The 14,759-nt window shown below is 44.1% G+C and overlaps 5 protein-coding genes across 5 annotated transcripts; 1 reads left to right on the top strand and 4 right to left on the bottom strand.

The window, feature by feature from the left end:
- Positions 1 to 1,125: 1,125 nt before the first annotated feature.
- SERLADRAFT_434804 (uncharacterized protein) lies at positions 1,126 to 2,957 on the bottom strand (the record flags this gene model as incomplete). The annotated part of the gene is made up of 2 exons (XM_007315048.1): positions 1,126 to 1,298; positions 2,669 to 2,957. The coding sequence occupies 2 exons, from the start codon at positions 2,955 to 2,957 to the stop codon at positions 1,126 to 1,128; spliced, it is 462 nt and encodes a 153-aa protein (XP_007315110.1).
- A 2,850-nt stretch (positions 2,958 to 5,807) lies between these two features.
- SERLADRAFT_459792 (uncharacterized protein) lies at positions 5,808 to 8,584 on the bottom strand (the record flags this gene model as incomplete). Its single annotated transcript, XM_007315047.1, has 24 exons — positions 5,808 to 5,979; positions 6,035 to 6,237; positions 6,291 to 6,348; positions 6,401 to 6,428; positions 6,489 to 6,548; positions 6,605 to 6,708; positions 6,760 to 6,799; positions 6,857 to 6,872; positions 6,922 to 6,933; positions 7,005 to 7,029; positions 7,080 to 7,120; positions 7,176 to 7,201; positions 7,256 to 7,281; positions 7,335 to 7,352; positions 7,411 to 7,420; positions 7,482 to 7,525; positions 7,582 to 7,607; positions 7,662 to 7,690; positions 7,739 to 7,752; positions 7,809 to 7,862; positions 7,921 to 7,945; positions 8,012 to 8,045; positions 8,104 to 8,333; positions 8,387 to 8,584. 23 exons carry the CDS (start codon positions 8,138 to 8,140, stop codon positions 5,953 to 5,955), a joined length of 957 nt encoding a protein of 318 aa, XP_007315109.1.
- A 250-nt stretch (positions 8,585 to 8,834) lies between these two features.
- SERLADRAFT_459785 (uncharacterized protein) lies at positions 8,835 to 9,618 on the bottom strand (the record flags this gene model as incomplete). Its single annotated transcript, XM_007315046.1, has 2 exons — positions 8,835 to 9,280; positions 9,349 to 9,618. 2 exons carry the CDS (start codon positions 9,466 to 9,468, stop codon positions 8,864 to 8,866), a joined length of 537 nt encoding a protein of 178 aa, XP_007315108.1.
- A 586-nt stretch (positions 9,619 to 10,204) lies between these two features.
- On the bottom strand, positions 10,205 to 10,847 carry SERLADRAFT_434800 (uncharacterized protein; the record flags this gene model as incomplete). The annotated part of the gene is made up of 3 exons (XM_007315045.1): positions 10,205 to 10,394; positions 10,665 to 10,725; positions 10,778 to 10,847. The coding sequence occupies 3 exons, from the start codon at positions 10,845 to 10,847 to the stop codon at positions 10,205 to 10,207; spliced, it is 321 nt and encodes a 106-aa protein (XP_007315107.1).
- Positions 10,848 to 12,305: 1,458 nt separating this feature from the next.
- On the top strand, positions 12,306 to 13,791 carry SERLADRAFT_434799 (uncharacterized protein; the record flags this gene model as incomplete). Its single annotated transcript, XM_007315044.1, has 4 exons — positions 12,306 to 12,383; positions 12,570 to 12,689; positions 12,746 to 12,820; positions 12,913 to 13,791. 4 exons carry the CDS (start codon positions 12,306 to 12,308, stop codon positions 13,789 to 13,791), a joined length of 1,152 nt encoding a protein of 383 aa, XP_007315106.1.
- Between the last annotated feature and the right edge of the window lie 968 nt (positions 13,792 to 14,759).

The following is a 14,759-nucleotide window of genomic DNA, read 5'->3' as shown; positions in this document are numbered from 1 at the left end:
AGGCGAGTCTTTTTGAATATTCGCGTTATTGACACCTGTCCATGCTACCAATCAACTTTGGTGCATGACAGCAGGCACAGTGCCACGTGGAATAGTAATTAATACTGCCTGTTTCAAACTTGTGGCTGATCAGCACCACCTCTATTAGGCAATCCAGTCACGCTCACCTTTGCTTTTCCATTCGGTACTTTCCGCGTTTCGCCAGTTTCTTTTTCTTCAGCAGAACATTCATTTACAGTGCAATTATTTTTGATTTTTAAATCATTTTTATGGACACATATTTTTTAGAATGCCTGACTGACAATAAAGGAACTGTGTTGATACTGATAGTGTTTTGCCTTGCCTTTTTTTTACTGCATCTTCCCATGACATCATGATTTTCCTGCTCTCTTTTTGCTATTGGACTTTACTTTATGGCTGTACAAACCTGTGACATTACTCACAGCATTCATTGTTCTATCCCTTTCTTTTCCTTTTTTGACAATCTTATCCTGTACCTACGCAGGATTTGTCAGCATACATTCCTTCCTTCATGTTCTTTCTCATTCTTTTTACACAGCTATACTGTGCATAGCCTACTTTTCTTTCACTATATAAACCCCTGTATTTTACCTTGTAAAACAACAACAAGTACTTGATTCCAGACTTCTTCTCTAATTTCAAGTTCACTACTCTGCTACTTGTGATCCAGTGTGGTCACAACACTTCCCACTGCTACCACTGTCAACTGCTGTTATTGTCACTTCCCACTTTTGAAGTCATTGTCATCCCCTTCAATTAGAGTCCTTCTGAGCACTACAGTTTGTGCGTCAGGAGCCTGCTATCACTGGGAACCTCATCATATTGTCGTTCTCAAACCTACCTTGTGCTACGATTAGCAAGGTAGTGCTCGTCTATACTCGCCACAAAGCCCCTATCTTTCTATAGTCCAACTATCACTCCTCCTCAAAACCCACACCCATACATCTCTGGGTTTTACTTTGAAGGACCCTTATACATACCACCCCACGAACAACCAGAGCACCCACTGTTCTAGGAGGCAAAGCCCATAAACAAGTTCTGTGGAATCTGGGAGGATTGTGTGTTAGTTTGTTTTTGTATGTGGTTTTCTAACAGCAGTTCTCATTATCGACAGCGTTTAGCAAGGGGCTTGGAAACATGTACATGTTCTGATGCAATATGACTCTGTTCCTCCTTGGAGTCAGATCTAGATGATTGCTCCACCATATTTCCCTTTTCCTTCTCTTTTCCTTTATCCTTGTGTTTCTCCTTTCCCTTCTTCTTTTGACCTTTCCCAGCTGACTGAAGTGTTCAACACTCTGAGGTGTTGTGTGATTTGACTTTGTGGAAATTACACCACTTCTCCTTGGACTCAAGTGCTGATTCGGAACCTGTTACGATAACACAATTTTTGGATCTTTCCTTTAATTTTCATTCTCCACTTTAACCTTTTACTGTAGTTCACACTCCGTGCCATGCGGCACTTTCCTTTTTGTTCTAACTCCACCTTCTCGCGCAGCGCTGCTTTTATTCTTCTGTTAGACACAAACTCTCTCATGTAGTGGAGCTGGTCACACGGGCTGCACCCTCTGACATCATCAGCCACTGCTTTTATTAACTATACAGTACATAAGTACAAACTCTCTGTATTAGTATAAATATCCCAATAGATCAAGGAGACTCCTCAGCGAGTCCTCCTGTTGTTAACCAACAAACTCTCTGCAGCCTAAGGGGTAACCACTCCCCATTCACTACCTTTATAGTGTGTTCCTGTGTGCACCAGAGTAACTAACTCTTGGTTGTTACAGAACCTCCAGGAGCCTTTCTTGACTGTTGTGTAACTTCTGCAGTGATCCGGATCTCAACTATATCAAAGGTAAGTTTATTTTCTTCAATTGTGTTGATTACTGATGACTGAAATATTTGCCATTCAGGAATGCATGGGAGAGATTGAAGAAGAGCAAAGGCTATGAGTTTGGTATCAGATCAGAGACTGGGTAGCACTAAGGACTGGTAGCAGGGATCTCACCAACCAGCTCCACGCCGCATCAGTGCCTGGATATATTGATAAACACTTTAGTCAGGATTGTACCTCATCATGAGGATACAGTTCCTGAACATGTGTACCAATACCTATTATTAGTATATCTTCCCACCTGCTGATTAATTCTTGGAATTGTACAATAGTTCTTCTTTTTCTTATTGGTTAGTATCATCCTCAGACCACTTTTCTATTGTTCCTCTTTCGGTCCGGGAGATAGACAGTTAGCTATAAAAACCCTACATACTTATGTATAGTTCTTTAGCTTTCTATTACTTGAATTACCTGCTTTACTCCTTATCAGAAATCCCTGAGTTTACTCTCAGTCCTCTACCTGCTATAAACTCTAGCATCTGTCAACCTCAAAACTCATTGTACCTCTTACTCCCTGCAAGTGCAGTAGGAGATGGTTATTATTTTTGTTATAGTTTAGCATTGCCTCACAGAAGCTGGTGAGGTCTCCAGTCCTCATTAGGAGTGTTGGCATATCATAGACACTACTATAGATTTGGCATTCTTTCATTCGTTTTCATTCAACTATTCCGACATTTTGATACATTACATAAGTTTCCTAATTAGGATACAGAAAAGTGCACTCATCCTACCTTAGACACCTCAGTCATTTACCAGAAAGACTGAGAGTCTTTTCATTTACAGTTTTTGTCATCACATCAAGGAGGGCATCAGAGATGTAATCCTGAATGATTCCATGTGCCTTCTCATCCTTGAGTATCCAGGTGATTTCAGGATCCTCTGAGGAGGTGGGCTTTCCTGGTGAGGGCTTGAACTCCTCTCCAGTAAAAACTTGGAGAACCTTTTCCCGATGTAGCTTGGAGATAATCTGGAGTTTCCATATCTGGAAATTGTTGGGTCCAGTGAGAACTGGACATGCAGAGGTATTGTGTGCTGTGGTCATGGTTCCGAGGTTGTCGTTTCAAATGAGAATTATTTCCTGTGTAGCTCTTGTGCCACCAGGGCTCATAACCTAATAGATCTAAGTGAAACTCAGCCGCTGCCCAAGAGGCTATAGAACCAACTGAGGTATTCCTATACTAAACCCCTTACTACTTATAGTTGGAGGTGCTACTTGCTAAGGTATAAAGACTCCTAGGAGAACAATGGCCACTTTAGCAGAGACCGGGTTTATCCGGTTTTGTCATGGTGACAGGTTATAGGTGCATGTGGTACATGTTCCTATAACTGGGCAATCCACAGGCCTCTTTGGTGTGTCTATACAACATTGGGAGTCGGCAAATCGGAGGGAGGACGGGGAGAACTAGTAAGCAACAGTGGTGAAGGTACTGTTGAGCCCTTATGGTGTGTACCAGTTCTATGAGTGGCAGGAAGGGGTGATCGGAGGGCGGGGAAGTGTCCTGCATTATTGGCGGCAGCAACACAGATGCGCTGCACTGGGGTGATAGTGTTAGAATGACCTCCTGTGCAGTGACAGCCTATAGGCTTGCATAGCTGCATTCCCAAAAGCTGTCAATGAACAGGAGCCTCCACAGGTTGTAGATCCATGGGTTTTGTGACATAAGCGGGGGGGAAGGGGCAGGTCCACTGTTGATGGCGACACTGGTGAGGAGATCAAATTGATGCCATCCTGGAGGTAACGTGACTGATGATACCATCTGGCCTGGTTGTGCAGGTCCCTCGAGTCCGGACTCCCATTTCCAGAGTCTATCTAATTAACCAATGGTTAATAAAGGAGGCAGCACAAAGTGCCTATCCCCTCTTATCAGAGGTGCGTCAGAGAAGTATCAATCACTCTAGTTACAGGACAACCGTGGGAGCGACAGGTGCTATAGAATAACTTTTCGGTGTGGATGACCAGTTGCAAAATGGTCTAAGATATTAATTCGTTATAACTACTAACGAGATACACAGACCATGAGTGCCACTGAAGCGCAGTTGCTTAGCGTTCAGTGCACAGCGACGCAAAATATCATTTATAAGTATTACAATAAATATTATTTGCTTATGCTGCACGGTGTTATAAATTACTTAAGCACTAAGTCATACAGTCCCATCAGTGTCTGTGTCAAACATCTTTCTTTCAGCACTCTAATGGAGTCCCTCAACCTCAATGTTCTGGCTAATTCCCTCCCGCCAGCAAATCTAGAACAGGCAGAGAAAGACATGAACAGTGATTTTAGAGGTGCGCTTTTTCCAGTTTTCTTCTCCATCTTCATGTAGTCATCAATCAACCGACGCTTTCACAGCTGCCGCATTCAGCATTACAACCCTCTACAAGTCTTCGCGATATGCATCCAAACGTGCATACAGCACCGGATATGCAGCAGCATGTCAGGATCTACTAGTGATGATACAACAAGGCGTTTCGGCGGGTGGCATCGCCCCCTCTACTTCTACCAACCCCGATGGAAGTGAGATGACCATAGGAAAAGTCATGGACTGGATCGAAGCTCGATTGGACGCTATAAAGTCAAGGCAGGAGGAGGAAGAGGAGGAATGGGAAAAAGAAAAAGGGAGGGGTGGGGGGCGAGCCAACGTCGGATCCACCGTTGTAGCGCCTAGTACAGCACACAGAACAAACACCACCAGCGCAAAGCCCTCCGATAGCTCCTCCCATCCCACTCAAAACGGACCGTCAACCAATCCACAACGTGTAGCGGAACATGTACGTATCATCTCAGATTTGCACAATCTAATGCTTACCTATACGTTGCGGTAAGACAATTGCACCGCTCACACCGCACTCTCCGTTGTCGCTGAACGCGACCAACCTAACATCGCGCCCATCTTCTCCTTCTCCACCACCCCACGCCCCTCTTCGACCTATCCATCATTTCCAAACCGCCATACGTCCCATCAAATCTCGTGCGCTCGCTTTACGCCCAAAGGATATGCCAGATTCATTGATGTCTGTAAACCCTTCTATCAGTTCCGCCTCTTCGGATACCACATTTCGCCCGCTCTCTGTACATGCTTTCAAGGACACAGCAACTCCTACAAGTACCATTGCTGGTTTGGCTGATTCCGATGCGCCTTCCGTGACCGATTTCTCAGCCGGCGCCAAGCGTCGTCACGCTGTGATGATGATGTTAGACTCAGCTGGTGGTACTGCTGTAGAAAATTCGTCTCCAGGGAGTAGTAGCATGTCTCAGTCCACCCATACTTCGTCGGCCTCGGGCAGCAGTAGAAGAAGAACCAGGAGCACACGCAATTCCGCTCTAGGTGCCCATCAAGGACAGGTGCAAAGTCAAGTTGGAGATGCGATGGAAGTAGAAGATGACGGGCGTGAGAGGAAACGTGTTACTAGACGGTAGTGTATGCTGAGGTGAGTAGTCGGATCTATAATCGTGTTGCGTCATATCATCGATACACGTTTTTGCTCAGGTTCAACCTCTTTTATGTTTCATGGATGTTCTCATTTATGATTTTTCGCCTTTTCCTTATCTTTGCATAGGTTCACGCTTGCTCTTTGCAAGCCCACGTACTGCATTCGAGTTGTATCCATGTACCACATTCTACTCATAGGTCACGTTGTTCTTTACGTGTACCTAGGCTGTCCTGGTGATACCAAGTTAATCCGACCATTTTACTATTGCTATCAAATTTCTTGGAGTAGAGTATGAAGGTTGTACAGTTGCAAACCCATGACAATGATGTTGTATCCTTATTACTGCCTGGAAAGTACAGTCTTTGCTTGACTGGCAAGGGGCTTTGGCATTCTGAACGGTTGTTTGAGATTGATCTGTGAACCAGTCACCGGCTTTGCGTGTGCCTTCAATAACTGGTGAGTGTGGTTTCAATATAAAGAGACAAATTAAATAGGTTCATATCATGATACATTTACATGGGATTTACATGGGTACTACTGTGATAGCGAAGAATATATGCGTCATGAGGGCGGTGAGTCTTGCTTTATCGGCGACTTTCGGGATCATCTACGCTATCTCTATTACTTTGTCAACCTATAGCAACCATTAAGATATGTAGTCGGAATCACATATATAGAACCTAGCTTACCAGAATACCACCTTTACTGCCATCCTTGTCTGCTGGGAATGCCTCTCTACCTGGTAATACTGCTTCATCGTCAGTTGCCGACCTTCGTAAACGCGAAAGATGGACTGCGTTGATGTTCGCACTCGAATCCGTGTCATGGTCTAGACCACGGCCACGAATGGTCTTCCGACTATTCAGCGACGCGAGGAACGAATTTGCGAAAACTGCATTGAAGTACACAACTCAGTGAAAAGCCTTCTAGAATACAAGTGCTCACGTTTTCCAATTACAAAATCTATTGCAATGAACCACAGACTATTTGGGCTCGTGGCAAACTACCAAAATTCTTAAAGCACTGTGACTTCAGAGCAGCAGATAAAGACTCACCATAATGACCTCGACGATGGCAACAACACTGATTGACATCCGAAGAAATTAGTAGAACGACAACATGAAAAGCGAGGCAAGGCCATACGAAGTGAGGAGACATCGATTGATGGCATAGACTATAAGTGTGTCGACAATGGCATGAGTTCTGATTGATGTCCGAATTCAATAAAAGTACGCAATACTGATTTTATTGATCATTACCTTCTGAATATACCTCTCCTCCCGTAAAGCAAAATGCATAAAGCGGCTGTAATACATAAATCAGACAAGACAGCAAATAATGCGAACGGCATAGCTGCTATAAGCTGTGTAACCGACATTGATATAATACCTAGAGAGAAGATCGATAAACTCACTATCATCTGACGAAGCGCAGTGAAGTCTTTCCCGATGTACCTGAACAAAATTGGATCATCGTCAGGCTATGAGGAGCGTGATAAATAGTAATCATACATGAGAGCAACCGTCTCTGCAAAGATATCAGTTTTGAGAGTAAGGAAAAGATTTGGTGTACTAACCTAGTCCAAAAGCTGTATTCCACCCAATATAGATGCAATTTACGCTATGAGTAATGCATTCGAATAAATGATCTTGACCTTACCAAAGTGAGCCACTACAAAGAGCATCTTAGAAGGCATCAGATTAAAATGGTAAACAAAATTGGCAAACTGCGTACAATGATTGATGTTATCCACCACCGTACCCTCATGCTACTCACTTAAGGTTCCGCGCAAGATCAGAAATAAACAAAGTGGGGGAGAGGAGAACTCACATCGAAATATAAGCAACGCAAAGTACCTGGTGAAAAAACAATCAATTATATGATTTCGTAGGGCTGTATATTAGACACACGTCTGCACCAGTACTGCTATCAGAAGCTGATTTGATGAGTTGACTATAGGTGAGACCTGTAACGCTTATTTTGACGTACATTCACTGCCATGGACATCTACCAAGTGTGTGATAAACTGCTAAGACACCGGTGATTGACTAGTTGGGGCACTCACGTCCAAAGACCTAGAGTTTGTTTTGGACCTTGGAGGCATGATACAACCAAAAAATGAGAACGACAGCGTACCAGATGCCTTGAGCAAGTGCGGAGGGTTGAGAATAATTTGTTATCTGTGCGTGCTTTTACGTGAGATGCAGGGGCTATGCAGTATTCAGTATTTACTGACAAGATAATAATACATGCAATGGCACACTCCATAAACCTCATAAGCATATTCCGCAAGTTAGGTATAATCGGGCCACTCACTGAACGTGATGTGTGTCGTATCCAAGACCCTGATCAGCGCAAGTCAGTAAAGATCGAGCATTTCAATAATAGCTCACCAAATGACTGCTACCTAGAATACATTAACGATGAAAGAAGAGCATTTAGATAGAAATATGAAGAACTCACGAGTGCTTTGGTATAAGGGCTATCCTTCGGATAATGTATGAAGTACAAGTATGTCTAGTACCAAGTTGGCAAATCGAGCTGCTTGCTGAGTTCGCTATTCATGAGGACACACCTGTAGAGTGGTAATGCCATATAGGCTGAAACCATATCATTTCATGACTATGAATCAATGTATGTATGAAGGAGGAACCGAATAAGTTCACATCGTAGAGACCATCGCTCCTATGAAGCCAGCGCCTAACAAGGGTCTGATTAGAGTGATCCTATGCCTATAATCCTGTAAAAAAAAACTTACCGAATGTACTGTGGATGTCGACTGTCGTGCATTCCATTTCTGAGCAGTGAATTAACGAGAGATTTCAATTGGTACCTGGAAATTAGTAGGGAGAGAAAGCTAGAGTGGACTGGAGAAGCCAGAAGATGAGGGGCGTGAGGGAAAAATTACAAGGAAGCAGCGTGTTTTTAATCTAGCTATGGCCTGCGAAGTTACCACAAAAAATGATATTTCAATTCGAGACTTCTTGGCTTAATGAAGTTTAGGTGTAAAAAAGGTATTTTAAGCTTGTATTGCCACCCACCAGTGCCATCCAAAATGCTCTGTAACGATGCTCCTGATGTTGGAGAAGGAGTCGTGATGATCACCATAGCTCCACTGTGTCATGATCCAGGAGCTCATGCCGAGGAAACTCTCCGCAGCAAGGTAGAACACTTTAAGCACAACCTCAGCCTTAAGTGTTGACGCGCACGGAGTGGAAAAAGCCAGAGATGTCGGAAAAATCCATTTTAGCAGATCAGACACTGTGAGTATCTGAGATAATCCTGTGTTGTCTGTCAATCTGTTGCGTTCATGATCAGACGCTGATCGAGCGCTAATCAGGTATGAGAGATGAAACGATCAGGCCAATCAGCGAAAGTGGCAAAATCGGGACCGCAGATTACCTCTCACCAGGCATTGTCACGACATTGGAAAATACGAGCGGGCCATACCAGATTCCTTCAGACACTTAGCGGACTCAGAGTCATTAGTTGATAGACAAAATGTAAAAGTATTAATATCAATTCCCAAAACGTAAAAACATGTCGCCGTCAATTAAATCGTTTAAATAAAAGCTCCCCTCCTTGAGATCAAACGCATTGATCATATGAACTCCCCGAACCAAGTACTCTGCTTTTACTAGCTCAAAATCTCTGGCTTCATCATACAGCCGAGCGCCCGTCCACCTAGTCCTTGGGTTTCCAGCCGAAAGCTTGAGCATCTTGACCACTGCAATGTCAAATGAAGAATGTTGAGTAAATATTCTGATCAGCTTTTTGAGTCGAGCAGGGGTTGGCTCTGGGGTGTCCGTGTTGACAAGAACGAAGTCGAAACGTGGTTCTTGATTGAAGCTGGGGTTACATCGGAGAATATCGCATCCTTCGTTCCAATCTTCCATGGATTGATATTTAATGTATATGCACTGATAATTTATAATCTGTAAAGTGAGGAACAGCGTTAGAAGCTTATGACTAGAAATATGGGAGCATATATTGATGAGCTTACAGTAATGGGATCTTCAGCATTTGCTACATCACAGTTGGCAGCCAGGAACCTTCGCAAATATTTGTGGAACCCTCGGAGACCATCATAATGCTCCATCACTCGCGACGTTGTAAGATTCATGGGTGAGCCTAGTGACCAAAGGTTTTGAGCTATTCTCGGATGACGAAGTCTCTTCAACAATGGGTGTAGAATCACGTCGTCGTTTTTTGCCGTTCGATGGCATAGTGTTGGCGACAACTGACTGTTTTTCAGTTCAATCTAAGGTGAGTGGATTCATCCACTATTTTCATTATAATTACTAATCATGACGTCTGAGGCTCCACCAACCCACAGAAAGTATATAAATCACTGCACGCAAACTTCCTAAGTAAACCCAACCTGTTCAACACCACCAATCCCGAGTTGCAAATGACATCACTACTAATGCAGGTGCGTTTTGACATGTCTCACAATACTTATACTTATCCTTTCAAAGCAGAATTAACAACTGGAAGCTGACTAATCAAAGGATTCACATCAATTCCTGGTATTTTCTTAGACACTGGTTTGAATTGTACATTCATGACAGCTGTTGAATATATATATGTCTTAATAATTGTTGTTCCAAACAGTATGCCTCGAAGTTGTGAACAACTTCGCCAGTGCCGAACCAGCGGTCAGCAATGCATTCTTCCAACAGTACTTCTATATTTTCCTAATAGAGATGCCAGTGTAGTTCGGTCGTTTACTCTGTATACTTCATTGCTCGAATATCACATGTGCAATTAACTAGCTCTACTTTTTTCGTGCATTTATCTTATAAGGTTCGAAAAGATAATATAGGCCATACCTACAATAAGACTTTGGACCAGGACAATCAGGCATGTTCTGTCTGTTCAGATATGACTACTGTTACTGGTACCAATATAGCACCATCGGAATCCTCAGCTCGAACGGCAAGACCGTTCTGGTAAGGCCTATCACCTTGGCCGGAGCGATCATAATGATCAGGGCCTTCAGACAAATCGGCCGCATCATAATGCCATGTGTACTCGGACATCTCAGGGCTATCGCAACAATTATTCTGAATAAAACCTGGTCTGACCTGTTCGCAATCTTTTGTATCTAATCTGATGCTCCGTTTTCTGCCAATCTTATCAGACCACACTCGGCCTAACCATGGAAAGTGGATTTTTCCGACAGAGCGCCGCACTGCCCCATCTGATCATCATCAGTAAAAAAACAAACCAGGGACTTTCGGAACTCAACTTGTCAAGGAGCTAAAAGCATAGATAAGGCCTCCGCCACAGCATCGTAGTAGCGTTAAGTGGACTCACCTGATCGCATTTCGGTAGCAGATTCCATCTACTAGCTCCAGTTTTTTTTTGGTGTGCGTACCTGTAAAAGTCGACAGGCATGCACAGCATGAATCAACGGCCCTTGGACGTACGGCATAAGTAGGGCAGGGACCTGTCGAAATGTGCCAATGTCACGCTCATAGGTTCGGGTTGTGCCTTCATGGTGTAATTAGCCATGAACTCAAACACTGGACAATATCTGATTTCCAGTTGAGCTGCCTTCATTACAGCAGTATGGAGTTGACGGTGTACAAGCGGCTGCGAATCAGTTCACCAACGACATTGCCGAATAGATCGAAACAAAACAACAACTTGAGTCTGACTGTAACTGGTCTGATCATGATCTGTGACTTTGACTTGGTGATTGATGAAGTTGCACACGCACATGTACGGCTACCCGCCTACTCCCAGCTGACTAGGGGCGCTGCAATTTTTCACCATGTCCAGCCCATGGCTCTAGTCTGCATCCAAAGTGAGGACAAAAACCGTAGTACAGGAATCTCCCTAAGCGAGTCACGTGTGGGGACAAACAGACACGTCGCGTCCATATTGCCGTGTCTGCCGAAGCAATCCAACTCAATGTCGCTCAGTCCTGCAAATATGGCCAATCTACCTTTGTATTTTCGCCTTACAGTATGAAGGCCATATACTTAATTGATACATTATTGATACCCGGAGGCCCCATGATACATGACTACCAACTAGAAGTAATTGGGAGCCTTATTGATGGCAGGAATGTGTTGTTTTGTGACCACTACAGGAACAGGTAAACCAACACTTTCATTCGACTCATGCATGTTATACAGGCTCTCTCTAAATATTTGAAGCTACACTTGAAGGCCAATCAATCATAATGAGTGAAGTACTACAGTTCAAAGCCTGGTGCTGGTTGTGAGTTGTTGGAATAATACCTTGGTTGGAAATGAAGTGGAGAAAAATATTAGGGACTAAGATTAAAGCGGGGGTTTCCGGATTTACTGTTCATGAGTATTGTACCATTAAGTGGTGGTGGATATATATACAACCTGTAGGCAATACAGGTTGTTGTATGTTCATTTCAACGTTCAACATTAACAAACTTGTGGTAACTGCTCCATGTGACAATACCATTTTTGGAAGGCATGCCGCATTTGTTTGGCTGCTTGATGGGAAGAGATTCCCGTATGACAGCTACTTGGGCGCATTTGGAAGCAGACCATTGATAGGAGGAACAACTGTCTTCCTCCTAAATGCTGTTAAAAGATAACGCAGGTGTCCTAAGGGGGACTCATCGAGAACAGAAATCTCGAGTGGAACAAAAGGGTATGCCTAGGGGAGACTACCGTGGCTCTGCCACTGGTGTGATGTGTTTGCTACGAGGTCCAGCCCGTGGCTCTGCCACTGGTGCAATGTTTTTGCTATATGATAAATAATAATAATAATAATAATAATCATACTGTCAAGTGATCAAAATGTTAAGTCAGTGAACTTATGCTGTCTGTAAAGTATGTTAGGCACTGTACGGGAATGAAAAATTGAAAAATAAACTTTGCACATTTTTAGCGCCATAGGCTGCCAATATGCCACAAGGAGTGCCGTGCCGTGCTTTTTGACTCAGACCACCACCAACTCAATAAACTCATGTCCAAGAGGAAAGCCTCAAGCTCAGGCCTCAAGGCTTCTTTACACAACTATAAACGACCTCACTACTGGTTGAGAGTGAATAGAGAAACAGATATGGCCACCCACTCCAGCAACACACCTGACTACCAAGCTCCAAATATCATATTTGCCCCATCTGATATCAGTGATGGCCATCTTTCCACTAGCACAAAAGACAGGAGGATGTGGTCAGAGGCAGAAGAAGCTACACTGATTTCTTTTTAAAAATCTCATTGATCTGAGGCTGGCAATGGGCTCAATTTCCCAAAGAAGTTCTGGACAAAGGCTGCCATAGAATTGCAGAAGATCCACCAGGTTAGCCCTGCGAAGGAGGCTGAGCACTGCGCTGGAAAATGGGGGAGGGTACATACCATTGATTAACTCAGTTAATCTATGGTATTTTCTTGACCAATTATTAGCTGAGAACCACCTACCAAACTGTCAAAGCACTGTCAGAGCAGTCGGGCTTTCATTGGGACAACATTGCGGTGCAGGTATTACAGTGGAGAGTGAGACAGTGTGGGCTGAGTATTTAAAGGTAAGTACTCACTTCATACATTGCGATGCTCATCTCATCCATCTCTAGAAGAAGCCTGGTGTCAAGATTTTTCGCAACAAGGGCTGGACCCATTTTTCAGCAATGGAAGATCTTATGTGTGGCCATTTTGCCAAGGGAGCAAACATTTTTTACTCTGCCCCCCCTTCTGTACCTGTACCAAATAGCCCTCCTGTGTCTAGCATTACCCCATCATCATCTATGTTTCCTCCCCCTGTAGCTATTACCCCACAAACGCCTAGGAGCATTAATACCAACATGCATTCCCATGATGCCAACGTTAACCTCTGGCTAGGGGATGTACCATCCCCCAAATCAATGCCCGCTCCCTCAACTTTATCATCAACTGCCTCCCGCGGGTCTTCTAGTAGCAAACAAAAGGAGCATGACACAGAGTTGGATGCCAATGCAGATGCAGATGCCATGTCGGTTGCCACTCGCAGCAAGAGCACAGGCATGACTGTGCATAGCCACAGCTCTAAAACTCCTCGTGTGGCTGCCAATGCAATGACTGCCACTGCTTTGACAGGGTTGAATGATATGCTGGGTCAGATTGTGCCCATCATGAAGGGAATCACAGACACAATCCGAAATGAATTCGACACCCCTTTAACAAAGCAGGGCAGTTCTTCTGCCGTCATACCATCATCCGCGCCAGGGACATCCACCATCACTCCTTCCTCTTTCATCTCCCACTACAACTTCGACATCACTAAACAGCCATCCCATATACGGAGGGGTATTGCCATACAAGCACTGCAAGAGCTTGATCATAAGCTTGGGATTCCCAAGCAGGTTGAACTACTGCATATATTTGAGCGTGAAATTGGGGCGGTGGATACGTACTTGAATATGTTGCATGCAACAGATTTGCATAGGGCGTGGATCAGTTCTTTCACAAAGGTCTGATTAGTAGTCATGTTATGTTTCTTGCTTTTTTGTTTGATCAATGTAACAGAATGTTTGTTTGTACGCCACAAAATATTAGAATCATTCATAAGAAAATCACGTTATATCATACTAATTGTCTTCTACGCAGCTCGGCCTGATAATCCTCCCACATCAAACTTGCTATCTGATCCCTCCTGGCGTTGGCTTCTGCCCGGGTTGCTTTGGTGGGGGGGCCTGAAGCTAATGTACCTGTGGCAGCGCTGGGGATGGGGTCTTCAATTAGGGTGTCATCAAAGTCTACAATGTTATACGGGTCATGGACCCGTATGAAATTGTGTATGATACAGAGGGCAGGGGGTATGCGGGCCTGAATAGCCATGTTGTACTCAGGAGGGAACACGAGAATGCGAAAACACCATTTGAGGATGCCAAAAATCCGCTCGATGACATTGCGAGCGGATGCATGTTGAAGGCTGAAATATTCACGTGGGTTTTGAGGCCTAGAAAATGTTAGAATAAGGTAGAAGAGGATAAGGAGGACTTACCTGCGATTGTTGCGAGCATACTCCTGCAGGTGGTAGTGTTTGCCTCTATAGGGCACTAAGAGCTGAGGACAAGAAGGAAACCCTGCATCTGCTGTCGATGATGAGAACTGTTGTTAGAAAACCACATACAAAAACAAACTAACACACAATCCTCCCAGATTCCACAGAACTTGTTTATGGGCTTTGCCTCCTAGAACAGTGGGTGCTCTGGTTGTTCGTGGGGTGGTATGTATAAGGGTCCTTCAAAGTAAAACCCAGAGATGTATGGGTGTGGGTTTTGAGGAGGAGGGATAGTTGGACTATAGAAAGATAGGGGCTTTGTGGCGAGTATAGACGAGCACTACCTTGCTAATCGTAGCACAAGGTAGGTTTGAGAACGACAATATGATGAGGTTCCCAGTGATAGCAGGCTCCTGACGCACAAACTGTAGTGCTCAGAAG

The sequence above is a fragment of the Serpula lacrymans genome, assembly GCF_000218685.1.
Source record: "Serpula lacrymans var. lacrymans S7.9 unplaced genomic scaffold SERLAscaffold_3, whole genome shotgun sequence".
Classification (NCBI taxonomy): domain Eukaryota; kingdom Fungi; phylum Basidiomycota; class Agaricomycetes; order Boletales; family Serpulaceae; genus Serpula; species Serpula lacrymans.
This window is presented reverse-complemented; position numbering and strand designations above follow the sequence as displayed.